The 13186-nt window shown below is 31.5% G+C and overlaps 2 protein-coding genes across 3 annotated transcripts; both read right to left on the reverse strand.

Annotated features, from left to right (window-relative positions):
* Positions 1–860: 860 nt before the first annotated feature.
* Positions 861–7083, reverse strand: LOC116339048. The gene is made up of 13 exons (XM_031764660.1): positions 6937–7083; positions 6562–6861; positions 6341–6484; positions 6011–6263; positions 5706–5925; positions 5518–5642; positions 3726–4162; positions 3528–3599; positions 3414–3446; positions 2494–3034; positions 2323–2415; positions 2058–2237; positions 861–1956 (listed from the first exon to the last, which is right to left on the reverse strand). The coding sequence occupies exons 1-13, from the start codon at positions 7065–7067 to the stop codon at positions 1030–1032; spliced, it is 3456 nt and encodes a 1151-aa protein (XP_031620520.1). The 5' UTR covers positions 7068–7083; the 3' UTR covers positions 861–1029.
* Positions 6942–12757, reverse strand: LOC116339047 (condensin complex subunit 3). 2 transcript variants are annotated; one of them, XM_031764659.1, is made up of 10 exons: positions 12639–12757; positions 12202–12491; positions 11325–12130; positions 10138–11225; positions 9167–10054; positions 8828–9075; positions 8694–8759; positions 8439–8513; positions 7617–8243; positions 6942–7157 (listed from the first exon to the last, which is right to left on the reverse strand). In XM_031764659.1, the coding sequence occupies exons 2-9, from the start codon at positions 12481–12483 to the stop codon at positions 7632–7634; spliced, it is 4065 nt and encodes a 1354-aa protein (XP_031620519.1). In that variant the 5' UTR covers positions 12484–12491; positions 12639–12757; the 3' UTR covers positions 6942–7157; positions 7617–7631. The 2 variants fall into 2 exon arrangements, with proteins under 2 accessions (XP_031620519.1, XP_031620518.1); XM_031764658.1 differs by having other exon boundaries at positions 6942–8243.
* Between the last annotated feature and the right edge of the window lie 429 nt (positions 12758–13186).

Consider the following 13186-nt stretch of genomic DNA (forward strand, 5'->3'; position numbering starts at 1 on the left):
GCCACATATTTATGCTGTCACTAAATAATTATGCGAAATATTTTCCAGAAAAAATGCTTACCACTGAACATTGACAAGACGAAACAAATGGATATGATAGATAAACGAAGAATGTATGTATATGTGTGTGTACTAGGTATAAAAAAAAATAAACGAAAATAATTGCAACTATGCACTAACAATTCAATGGCACTCCATGTCTTTTCTTTCGACGATATTTTTCATTGAAGTTGATATATATTTTTTCAAAATTATGATTTCGTATGTGATATTTTTAATGTTGTGGTATTATCAGTTGGAACTCATTTTTAGTAGTTCAATGAATTCCAGGAACTATATGAATGATTTGTAGGTTTTTATATAATGTTTAACATTTGAATACAAGATGTTGAATTACAATTATAAGTTTGTTTATTTATTTTTGTCTTTTTACTTTTTAGCAATAGAAAATGTTGACTAAAAAACTTTTTTGCTGTCGATTGAAATTGCTTTTACGTGTATAGTTATATACACTACATACAACAACACATTACACACAACACAATGGCGACAGAGTGCGGCGTTGACTAACAACCGATACAAATGTATTGTTTGTGAAATTCATTATATGTTTTTTACTCAAAGAAATTCGGAGCGTATTCGTATTTCGCCGTTAAGTCCCATCAGTCAAAATAAAGTACGTCAATACATAATTTAAAACACGGCGAATCTATGATAATTTGAATATTTGAAACTCAAAATATTTATTTTTCAAGTTCCACTTTTACATTAATATCGTTCAATTGTTATATAATTTTAATTCATTTTTCTAATACATCAAAAAAAAAAAACTTGGACTTCAAACTTAGTCACTATAATGAATGCATTCAATGACCTTCGATGTCCGTTAAATTCAAATGGACACATTTTTTTCTAAAAAAAACAACAACACTAAAATAAGAGTAAAATCGGTTGCAACTAATTGTACAAATTCTTAGACAAACTCATTTGAACTTATTATAATTTATAATCAATTTTTTTTTCATTCATTTATAATATTTTCTGCATATGCTTTAATGTTGCTATATCCTCTATAGAAATATCCAGGTAAGCGATGTTATGATAGGGAGGTTGCTTCGATAAAATCGGTATTTCAAATATATGAATATCAGGAGTATTTTCATCGGGGCCGTTCCATTCGCTTATAAATTTTCCCAAATGTAATAATCCAAAACCAATTTCAACGTCGACATTTTCAGATTCATCTTCAAAACATGTTTCGGACAATTGTTTTGTTTTGAAAACTGTCAACTTGATACTTTGTTCGGCGTCTATCAAAATATTCGCTAGGCGTTGTTGATTGCGATCGCTGTGCATAAATTTCTGTGTAAAATTGAAATTTAACTGATTCGAAGAGAGTGGTTTTCGATCTGTTTTAAGTCGACGTGAATTTAGAAAGCTATACTCGATGTGAATTTGTTCTTTTGTTTCGTTGGGTATAACATAGTTTGTGTTGAATCTTAGACACACAATTGTTATAATAATCAATATTTGTTCATCCTTTGGCTGGTTTTCAGTATTTATATTTGTTACATCTAACTTACTGGACGATTTTTTCAATTTGAATTTAGGTTGTGTGATAGAGGTGTTTTGTTCTTCTTGCATCATTGAATTTTGTTCACTAGCCCAATATTCATTTCTATTATACAGCGATTTGAGCACGTCTAACTCGCAGGTCAAACGAAACCACAGCGTTAAATTTCCCACATGCCTCGCTTTGGTTGCATTCATTACATCACATTCACAAAATGTGTCTGTATGATTGCAATCATTTGAGATTGATATGACCTTTGTGGTCAATTGAATTTTGTTATGCGGAAATATTAGAACCTCAGCCAAGTTAATATTTACAGATCCAATTGTTGTGGTCGTCGACCCAGTTGATGATGATGCAATTAAATTTACCACCAACTTTTCCTAAAAATATAAAAAAAGATTTTAATTTGAATAAAAATTGAATCTATAATCTTATAGACTATAAATGGAGTATTTGAATTTTTTAATTTCGAAAAACATACGTTATGCAAGCGTGTTAAAAATTGCTTATTAATTGATACGACATATATATGACTAGACTCATAAGAGTAATAAGGTGGCGGTCGTATGCTGGTCCTTGACTCAATTTTGCATTCATAAAAGTTCCACGAAACGTAGAGCGAACCCAATTCGCCATGTCTGCAAGAAAGAAGCAGGCGACCCTAAAACAAATAACATAAAGGATGCAATTTAAAATAATAATAATAATAGTGATAATAATAAAACAATTTTAATAAAGAGTTGTACCTCTTTCGTTGGACGAAATGCATTTACATGAAGTTCAAATGAACCTTCATCATGATCTATAAAAAGCATTCTAGCCGATTTTTCCAATTCAAGCTGTATATAAAAGTGATAAATTTTAAGATTATTGATGAAATCTTTTTTGTTGGCTTTAAATGAAAATTTCACACATACCCTATGCTCATCTTCATAGTTTTGCAACTTTGATTTCAAACTGTCAATCTGTTTCATAAACTCCTGTCTCTCTTTTTTACATATCTTACATATTCGTTCTAGTTCTTGTCTTAAACACATGTTTAAATTATATTGAACCCGTAAAAATTCACGACATTCACTTGAATCATTAAAACACTTGTTGGCTTCAGAATAATTATCACAGCCATTTTCAGCGTATGGATTATTTTGAATCTCTTGTAAAATAATCGATCTGGCATTTTCCACAGCTCTGCGAATTTCTTCATAAAACATTTCATTTTGATGATCGCATTCAAATCCATTGCAATCACATGCTAGAAAATGACTTTGGCTATCTATGTCATTTGATCTTGGTAAAATATACGCCAATGGTCTATAATATGCAATTTTTTCCAAAAAACTCATACGCTGAGAAAAAGAAATTGAATGTGACCGATATAAATCCATAAACATCATAGAATTTTGAATAATCTGATTTTTGTTCTGGAATAAACGATAATGCTGTTCCGAATCCAAAGAACTATATGAAATGAAAAATAAAATTAAATGTAAAGAATTGATGGAGTAGTATAAATCAGAGACTATTTTAAGAAAATTTTACAATTGCAGAACAGAAAAAAATCGAGGACACGACTTAATATTTTTCGAGGACATTTTTTTAATATGGTTTTTTTTTTTACATTTGAAGTAGATGATTTTTGAGCATTTTGAGGTGGAAAATAGAGGACATTTCAACCAAAATTGTTCACGATTTTTCAAAAATTTCCATAATCTTACAAAATTTACAACTGCAGAAATTGAAATTTACAACTGCATTTTTCAATTTAGAACTGCAGAAAAAGATACTAACTGCAGCTTAAAATAGTCTATGGTATGAATGTTAAGTTCGTTTTTCTCACCTCATTTCTGAATCAGTTGTTGAATATTGTGGACTAGGGTAAAATATAAATAATTATTGATTAAATTTTATTGTTTGATGCAATTAATAACTGAAGTAAGAATTAGAACCATACTTTGGAACATTATGTCTCATATTCAATTGTTTTGGCTTCTTTTTCACCTGTTTCTGCGACTTATCTTTTGTGCTGTAAAATTTTATAGTATTTGATAAAATTTTATAGAGTAATTTTGTATGTTTTAAAAGCAATATAAATCACCATCTAATTATCTATCTCTGGTGTCTTTTTTGTTGAAATGTTTAATTTACTTACATAATAAAAGTGTTGTCCGATTGTGATGTTTGATTATTTATTGATGGAGTCACGATTGAATTTGTCTCTTCTTTCGCACAACTTTCTTTTTTGTCATTGGCATCAACCTCAGAATTTGATTGATTTTTATGTTGTTGAATTATAATGATCGGCTCAAGTGGTAAAGACGGTGGATGTAATTCGTTGTTCAACAGGTTTGATTTGGATTTGTTATTACTTTGTAACGAATCTATTTGTTTTTCTTGCTCAAAATTTATTTGACGTAGTTTGTCAATTTCAAATTTATGCAACCGTATTTCCTCTTGTAACTGAATTATAGAGGATTTTGCCTCATTTAACAGGTCTTCTAGTTCTTCTTTTTTATTTGATACGTCCACAATATTGATGTCTTCTACACCATTTTTGTTTATACTTTCATTCAATCGTTGTACTTCTCCCTTAAGTGATCAAAGTAAATTTAATAATATATAATGTTCCGATACTTAAAAAAATGTTGGATCCAAACTAACTTATGCAAATGCAATTCGCTTAAGCAGTTGTCTTAAATTGTAAGAAAAATACCATTTTACATATTTTTTGATATTCGATGAAATAAAAAACAAAACGGCAATGAGCTATTGCATTTACGTTTTCAATACATTTTAACATAGAAAAATGTAATGCTTTGGCACATTATGTTAACAGTTTCCAATAAAATTTACGAAATCCAATAAAACATTTTTATATGTCATTTATTTTCTTTGCTTTTTGTGTAGAATTACAATTTTGAATTTTCGAAAAGCATCTGATCTTTCTGATATTTGTACATTTTGATTCACCGACTTATCAACATTTTATTTTAACAAAAATGCATGCACTTCTTCGTAAAAAATCATTGATTTGAATCAAAATGCAACGTCAAATAAAAGATTTTCACAGTGATGCCCGCCACTCAATGGAATACCAATTTAATAAGAGAAACATTTTTGGAATCGGCATCGAGACACATTTTTAGAAATAGTATTGTTAAATTGGACAATTTGTTATTTAATATTCGGTAAAATAAACTAAGAAAAATTGTGTTATGAATAGTAATATACAATGAACACAGTCGATATCTGCTGCTCCGAAGTCGAAAAGACTGGCGGCTAGTATTCGATCGGGTAGTGTTTCATTGTAAATGATATTGTAAATTATTGTGATAAAATCAGTCTGTGATCAGACGGTGAATAAATAAATAATAATACCATTCACGAAAAATGTGGTCACAATCCAAACTTTCAACAGCCAACAAATAATTGCCCACCGAAAATAAACAGTTTTGCTCTTGTACCGTTATGCGATTACTTTTTAAGGAGCATACGAGTAGACATAAGAGACATGTGAAAATTGACAAACAAGCTAAATTTGGTGCCCATATTCCGCAATTTGCTGACAAACCGGCAACAAAAAATCAGCGAAAAACACTATAGTATAGTGACTATACAGAGATCATAATCCAATGGGACTCAATGGAATTGATGTTTGTTTCATGGCCGTTTGCGTCAAATCTCCCACCATTTTTACTCTCTCTCTTTGGAGTCAATGTGTGACCAACTGACCACCCATAGCTAATTTTATTCAAACACTTAATTTTTGCGGGTCTTTATCCCAGTTGAAAATGACTGACATGGGACCAAATTTTACCGTAAACATATAAAGGTTGTGATACAAATTGTTCCAACTATAGTTTGAGCCCATAATTAATTTTGAGTATCGAGAAAAAACAATGCAAGACATCTGCATCAATAAAAATCATATAAATGTACTCTACCTTGTCATCATTTTTGATGATATTGATATTCTCCATGCATCCCGTACCATTTCGTAGTGATTGCAAGTCTTTTGACAAGGTTGTGTTTCGATCCATTTCATTTTGAACAATTTGTGTTAATTCGTCTTTACAAAAAGAAAAAAATTGATATTTTTAAGCTAAAAAATTGGAAGAATATAATTACTTACCTATTTTTCTGTGTTCTTCATCTAAATCGTATTCTGCTTTAGTCTTTAAATTTATGTATTGATCTCGAAGCTCATGAAGTTCCATTTCACATTCTATCATTGTTCGACGTAATTCAACCAATTCAGTGCACTTCTCCATCAATTGATGTGTCAGCTTTTCTTCAAGTGAAGTATTCAACTGTTGTAGCGAGTCATTGATGGTTTTTGCTTCGTTCAGTTCCTAAGAAAAAATAAGTACAAACGTTAACTACGCATAATTATTCTTTAATTTAAGTGGTTATGTTATTTTATGAAGACAATTTTACCATTTCCAGTTTATGTATGGTGTTCTTTAGGTTATTATTTGAACCTCTTTCTTCTTCGATTAGTTCACTTGGACCTGATTCTTGATGAATTGATGCAATGTCATTCTCAAAAATAATCGATGATTGGCTGTTGTTATAATGGTCTTGCGACTTATTCGAAGCCGTTTTGATCGTGGACAATTTCACATCGCTCGTGATAAGTGTTGGCAATTCCGGTATCTCTAGCAAATGTAAATCGTCTTCACTTAAAATACTGCTTAAAAGGGGAAATATTTTTCATTTAAATCTTCTTTTTCTTTTTAAAATAAATAAGAATGAATTTTCACAAACATTTTTCGTTTCATAGAAAAGTTTGAACACGAAGCTGGTCGTCTTATTGTACTTATACTCGCTGTAGCACAATTGGCATATTTTTTTATTATGGAATTTAGTCGATCCTTCAAAAGCGAATTGTATGCTTCTAGTCTATAAATTCTATACATTAAATAAAAATTATATACTTTTTTTTACACATTTACATTAAGTTTAAAAAAGAAAGAGGTGTATATTACTGTATTTCCAGATTTTCATTTGGTGCAAGTTGTTGTGGAAATGTCGCACCTCTACTTTTACTTTCAGCCGATAGTCGTAACAGTTTCGTGGCCATTCTTTTAATTTTTTGATTGTTCGCAGCATTTTCCTTTTTTAGCGCATAGTATTCATCTAATAATGCGATATAACGATCTTCGAACTCACGACGTGGAATTCTTGAAATATTTTGCCGATGGGACAGCTGTTCACGTTGATCGTGTGTCAAATTTGTACGATAATTTTTTGCATACGGAGATTGTGTATCCGATCGGTTTGTGGACCTAAATATAAAATATTTACTGTGATCAAATTCATAATCGGCCATAAACTTTTTTAAGGTAATCTATATTTCTTACAGTCGTTCTGTTGATGCAAAATGATGCCACATTTTTATTTTCAAATACTTTAATGTTATCAATAAAATTGTTTTTTTTTTACAATTTTGTTTTTTCTTACAATTACTCTGATACGTGCGTTGCTTGTCCATGTACTACAGAGGATAGTATGTTATTATGTTTGTATATCTTCAGTTGTGTATATCGGTTGCTATAGCAACAGGCCAAACATAAATTATTGCCTGTGAATGATTCGTATATGTTGAGTTATTTGCATTGAATATTAAAGAAGAACTTCAAGAAAATGTAATTTTTTTAAACCTATCTATTATTTGGTTTTCTAAATAAAAAATAATAAAGGTTGTTGTTTGTATTTTTCATTACAAAAAAATGATCTTCTAATAAATTTTACTTAAAAAAAGAAAAACTGAAAAGCTTATTTCAAGATGGATAGAAATTGTAAATAATCCCGACAAAAGATTCCTAGTTGATTGCAGCAAATCATCTTATAAAAATGACTTTATTCATCTTATCTATCTCTCTATCTATCTTGATTGCATTAAACACTGAAAAATAATGAGAATAATGAATACTATTTTTAAAAAGAAGTATTTGTAGTTGGATTCTGTTTTTAAACAAAAAACAAAGCTTAAATTTACTATTTTTCTAACTTTCATGACAAGTATACAAACAACACTTTCATTCATTCATCAAAATCATTTTTTCCTTAGTGATATTTGAGATGTGCTGCGATTGCTTTTTCGTCTGGGGAGCCTAGATTTTGTGTTTGTTTGTGATGATGAATTGCTCACTCGGCCATTTGTCGTCCGTGTGCTCGAGGATGATGATGATGATGATGATGATGATATGGAAGTAGACGCGGCTCGAGTTGGAATTTTAGATTGTCGAATATTTACTCTTGCAACACTAGCAGTATTTTCGCCAAGCAACTTCAGACTCACAGGTATTGGTGATGATCGATCTGAGACACTTCTTCGTTTAGGCAGTGGCGTTACAGATGGTGACAATGGCAACGTATTGTTCTTCGACGTCTTCCCGGTGGATTTTGGTGTCAATTTTTTCAAGTGCTCCATACGTTGGGTCGGACTCTTGATTTGGTCCAAAGATTTTCGATTACGAGTCATGATATTTTTGTCTTTGAATTCAGCGACCAGCGCATTCCGAGTTCGATGCACTATCACATTTTCACTTGTATCAAGATTTAGTCGTTCTAATCTCACATGAGCATGTGAAAGCCGATGACGTTTTCTACCTTCTTGAGGTGGAACCGGACTTGATTTTGGCGTGGTATTTTTTCTGGTAGAGCTCTGAAAAAATAATTTATTATTATTAAATATTCAAAGGCTGGATTTTAATTACGTAATGGTTACACATTAATCAAAACTATTTTAATACTTTTATATAATATTTTAGGTGAGAATTTTGCAAGAATGAGATAAATATTGCGAATCTCAATTAATAACAAAGAGTTAAATATTTAAGTGAGTTGGATTTCTTCATACCTTTTGGGTAACAGATTTGGTCTTATCATTGTTCTTTGGATTTTGTTCTTTTCGTAAAGTTCTAGAGCGAACGACCTATGTCGCAAAAAAATGAAACATGATTTATTGATTGGGTGTTTTGACTTTATATTAAAAACTAAACTATGTGTATGTGCATAAAGTGTTTTTATTGACCATAATAAAAAGTACTGGTGCTATTTATTGGTGTAAAATATCTCATATTTGCACTCAATTTTGTTGGACTAGAAAACTTACAGGAGAAGCGGTGGGAGTATTTGGAATAACTTCATCATCAGATTGCTCTTGAGTTGATGTAACGACCTAATGATATGCGAAAAAAAATATTTTATTGAATCATTTTAAATCAATTTCTAAATAAATTTACTTACGCGTTCACAGTTTTCATTCTCATCTGGCATATCTTTACGTTGAGTTGAGTTCCTTTTGTTGGTGTTCTTTGATGGTGAGGTGACTTGCTTTCCTCTTGTTTTAGTAGTTGATTTACTGGCACTGCTTACAAAACTTTCTTCATCCGATGAAAAAATGTTATTTTGAGATTTATCTGCATTTTCTACGCGATCTTTTGTGTGATCTCTTTCCAGAGATGGTATTATTTGCATTGATGAATTGTTAGCATCTATACAAGTAGTGTTGGTGGGTAATTTATGAATAAATTCATTGCAAACAATATTTAAATTGATATTTAAAATAAAAAAATGTTCACTTACCGATTATAGCTGATTGACTCGTTGAGTCTGGTTGATTGGGAACGGTTTGAACGCAATCGTCAATCGGATTTCTTTCAACGTTTTCGTCAACTGACTGTTCATCATCGGATCCCACATCATCTAAGTTAATTTCTGATCGATTTTGTTTTGTTACGTTGCCCGATAATACATCCACAAAATCTTTGATGTAACCCTCAACTTTGCTATCGTTAATTGATATTTTCAATAAATTTTCAGCCAATTCTATCAGTACATCTTTCATTGCTGGACTCGGATCGATGTCCAACGTTTGTAATTCTTTTGATAATATCTTAAGCAATTCCTTATTCGATAAATGATCATGCATATATTTCAAAAATGATCTTGCAATCGCATTGTGAATATTTGTGTTGGAATTGTGTGAAGTAGGCATCGTTGTGTTGATGATAAATTTGATAACTGATTCAACTTTGATTTCACGTAAAGGACTTTCATGTGGTGCATCCAATATAGTGAAAACGGTTGGAAGTAGAGCTTTTTCCAAACACGATTGCTTGCCGCGTTGAATAAGTGTTTCAAAGAAAACACTGAGGATTTGGTTGATTTCAGTGCGCGTTTTTGGATTGAAAAACTTGAGAATAATCTTTGATATTAGCTCACTTGTTTCATAATGTCCACCCAAAATCAACCGACAAAATCCAGTCGCTAATGCCATATTTATTTCCGTATCAACACAAGTATCGAATAAATGTGCAAACAAGTACATAACATTCGTACCATTTTTGCCTGTATCTTGGCTTTCTTCTTCATCATCTGGATCACATGACACATTGTAAAGCTGACGAGTTTTCTTCGGCTTCGAACTGCCCTGCTTTTCACTATCCGTATCATACGTAAAATATTCAATCCCTGTAAATATTTATCCATATTATAAACAAAATAATTTAATTTTAAATATTTTGTCAAAATAGATTGACTTATTTCAAACATACCATATCTATCAAACATTTCACAAATACCATTGACAGCGGTTGTCCATAGACGCGGATTAGAATGAAGCACAAACTGTAGATATAGCTCTTCGTATACATCCTTTGCCAATGGCTGATACAACATGCTAAATGCAATGCCACATTTAAGGGCTCGATCACGAATTTCCATATGCTGTGATTTCAAATGCCGTTGTACAAAGTCCTCGTACAATTTGAACATATTTGGTGTCAACGATATTGTGCATTTTGAACAAACAGTAAAGAAACAGATCTCAAGACAATGCAAAATTGATTCTTTCGACACTTTTTTCGAATTCAGTGATGTTAAAATGGTGTTATTTAATTCAGAATTATTGGTCGATGTATATTCATTAAGAATAGTCAGAAACTCTTCGTTGCGTGCTGCCAAGTGTTCAGTGACTTTTTCCAACGTTTCATAGTCTTTGGCTTTTGATAATTCATTTTCTTGTTCTCGCAATTCCATTATACGCAATTTCTTTTGACCGATGTTCACTTTAATTTCAGGATCATTGATACTGTCTATCAGTGTTGTTATTGCTGGATCTGACACGTCAATCGATGAGCTGGGTTCAATAATGCTTCTTATAATATCAATAAAGTATTGCAATCGAGCATTTGAATCAGGAATTAGATTTTCTACACAATGAACTAGCTTTTGTACCACATTTTCACCAAGTATTTGAGTGGAAAGTGTTTTGGAAACGAACGAATTCAAATTTTGTCGTCCAATCTCATCGCCTAAATCAAATTTCATCAAAATATCAATAAGAATATGCAGCTTGTACTGATTCTCTTGAGCGTTCCATGATTCAGAGTCTTCAGTTGCTGCTTCTCTTATATAGTTTATGTATTTTGAAAGATACTCGCAAAATGTTGACAGTTCACAAATTACATGCTGTAATTGATCTTCATCATCTTGGTTTGTATCGGTTTGCTGAATAAATTCCACAATAGCTAACCAAAATACAGCCGATTCAACTGTCAAATTCTCAAATGGTATACACATTATAAATTCACCATTGCTACTTAGCGGCAATTGATCAATTAATTGGTCAATTGAGTCGTTTCTATCGAGAAAATATACAAAAAAAAAAAAAAATGAAAATGTTAGTTATGGTCTAATAATTAGACTCTAATTATATAGAAGCACAATCGGGTTTACTTACTTGAATAAAATGAACAAAGCCTTCTTCGTGATTTTTACAAACCGTTGAATTTCTTCTGTAGTTGCGTCCAATTTCAATGCTGATATCAACTGTAAGTATTGTCGATTGTATGATTGAAGCCATTGCGGTAACAAGACACTGTGAACGATTTTTCGAACCGATTCTGAATGATCGTTTAATCCTTGTTCAAGTAACATCAAACGTTGAATAACCTGATAACTTTTAACAGGATGACTGCTCATTTGTAGGTAGGTGCGTCGTCGTACACGTGCATCCACATCCCATAAGCGTTGAAGTATAATTTCAACAGTTTTTGCGTTACGGCCAATCGACTTAAGAACAGCCTCTCGAACTAAAACTGATGGATCGTTACTCAAATGGTACGAATATAAACGAACGACACTATCATCTGGATTTTCTGGTATTTGAAGGCGCTGCAGTGCATATACTGCTTGCACACGAACGGATGGTGAATTGTCTTTCATTCTATCACTCATGTATCGTAAAATTTCATCAAAGATGTCGTCATCAATATTAGCTTCCGAGCTCATTGATGCCAGCAGTAAATTAACGAATTGACAAATTCGAAAACGTACATTGGTGATCAAGCTAATGTGTTTTAGCAAAAAGTCAAATGTAGACTTTAGAATTGGATGCGTAATGGTATCGGAATCATCACATCGCAGTGAGGACAGATACTTTGCCAAAAATCCCAAACCAACATTGGCATACGAGTTTGATTCATCCATTTTCATCCAGATGCGTATACCATTCAAAAAAAATCTCATAAAATTGGCATGATCCAACTGAAAAATGATGTTGAAGAATTTTTTTATGTTATTATGCTTTTTTGAGCACTAATATATTAATAACTCACTTTATCTTCGTAGATGTTAGTTAATTCTTTGAAATACTTATTGTGAAGTGGTTCATTTTCTTGCGCTTTTTCAAAAATAATTGATAGTGGTCCACATTTCGTTTGTGTTTGAAGTGTGTTACCATTACTAATGTTGCTTATGTCGCTTATTCCGCTTACATTATGAGTCGATGCATGTTTTGATGATTTATGTTTTTTCGATACTGGCATTTGTGGAGGTGGCATTAATTCCTCATCAGTGACAGCATTTATTTTGCGTTTACGAGGAGTCTTTTTCGACATCGTGAACTCTATAATTACGGGAAAAATAAATATTTGTATCACAATTTCAGGGATTTATCCGTCACTTTTCGCTACTGTCAATTTTTTACACTAATCATCATGTTGAAATATTTAAAAAAAACTTTAAATGAATTTCACTGTAAAATAATACTCACATTTATTTTATCACCACGTTTTAAAAACAAAATAAATCCAGTAGAACATAAATATTTTTCAGAATAAGAAAACGTTTTTGCTAAAATGTTTTGCTAACCTTCTGACGCTGACTTCACTATTGAAATGAAATTCGAAATATTGATGCCGTTGTTGTTTGTGTGTATGAAAATGGATGCGTTCACATCAATTCGCTTGGGAAAAATAGTTCATTTCAAAAATGTTCGTTAAAATGGCTTAAGTATTCAACTTTTAACGTACTTAAGTAATAAGTGCTTCTGACAAGTTTATTTGAATCATTTTCGGGAATATTTATGAAATATTCGAAAAAACTGCACAAGTATTTGCCGCGCTAAAAATTGTGGTTATGGAAAACAATGCCAACATCAAATCGCTATTTATTTGTTTCAAGACATTAATACCGTTTTTTCTCCTACAAACATCGTATTTTATTTTAAGAATGTAAAACTAAGAAAAATTCGCATTTATTCGTGTTTTATTATACGTACATGTATTGATATGTTTTGATCGATGAACAGTATTTCCGTAT

Source organism: Contarinia nasturtii, unplaced genomic scaffold, assembly GCF_009176525.2.
Source record: "Contarinia nasturtii isolate CC-2019 unplaced genomic scaffold, AAFC_CNas_1.1 Cnas_scaffold_493, whole genome shotgun sequence".
NCBI lineage: Eukaryota > Metazoa > Arthropoda > Insecta > Diptera > Cecidomyiidae > Contarinia > Contarinia nasturtii.

What these genes read in the sequence shown, in the direction of transcription:
- LOC116339047 (XM_031764659.1), bottom strand. Translation starts at nt 12,483, where the DNA reads ATGTCGAAAAAGACTCCTCGTAAACGCAAAATAAATGCTGTCACTGAT. An exon ending in GCTTTGTTCATTTTATTCAA is followed by an intron (nt 11,226 to 11,324) that starts GTAAGTAAACCC and finishes TTTTCTCGATAG; the next exon opens with AAACGACTCAATTGACCAAT. An exon ending in ATACTCCCACCGCTTCTCCT is followed by an intron (nt 8,514 to 8,693) that starts GTAAGTTTTCTA and finishes TTTGCGACATAG; the next exon opens with GTCGTTCGCTCTAGAACTTT.
- LOC116339048 (XM_031764660.1), bottom strand. Translation starts at nt 7,067, where the DNA reads ATGGACAAGCAACGCACGTATCAGAGTAATTGTAAGAAAAAACAAAAT. An exon ending in CCATACATAAACTGGAAATG is followed by an intron (nt 5,926 to 6,010) that starts GTAAAATTGTCT and finishes ATTTTTTCTTAG; the next exon opens with GAACTGAACGAAGCAAAAAC. An exon ending in ATGAGACATAATGTTCCAAA is followed by an intron (nt 3,447 to 3,527) that starts GTATGGTTCTAA and finishes ATTTTACCCTAG; the next exon opens with TCCACAATATTCAACAACTG.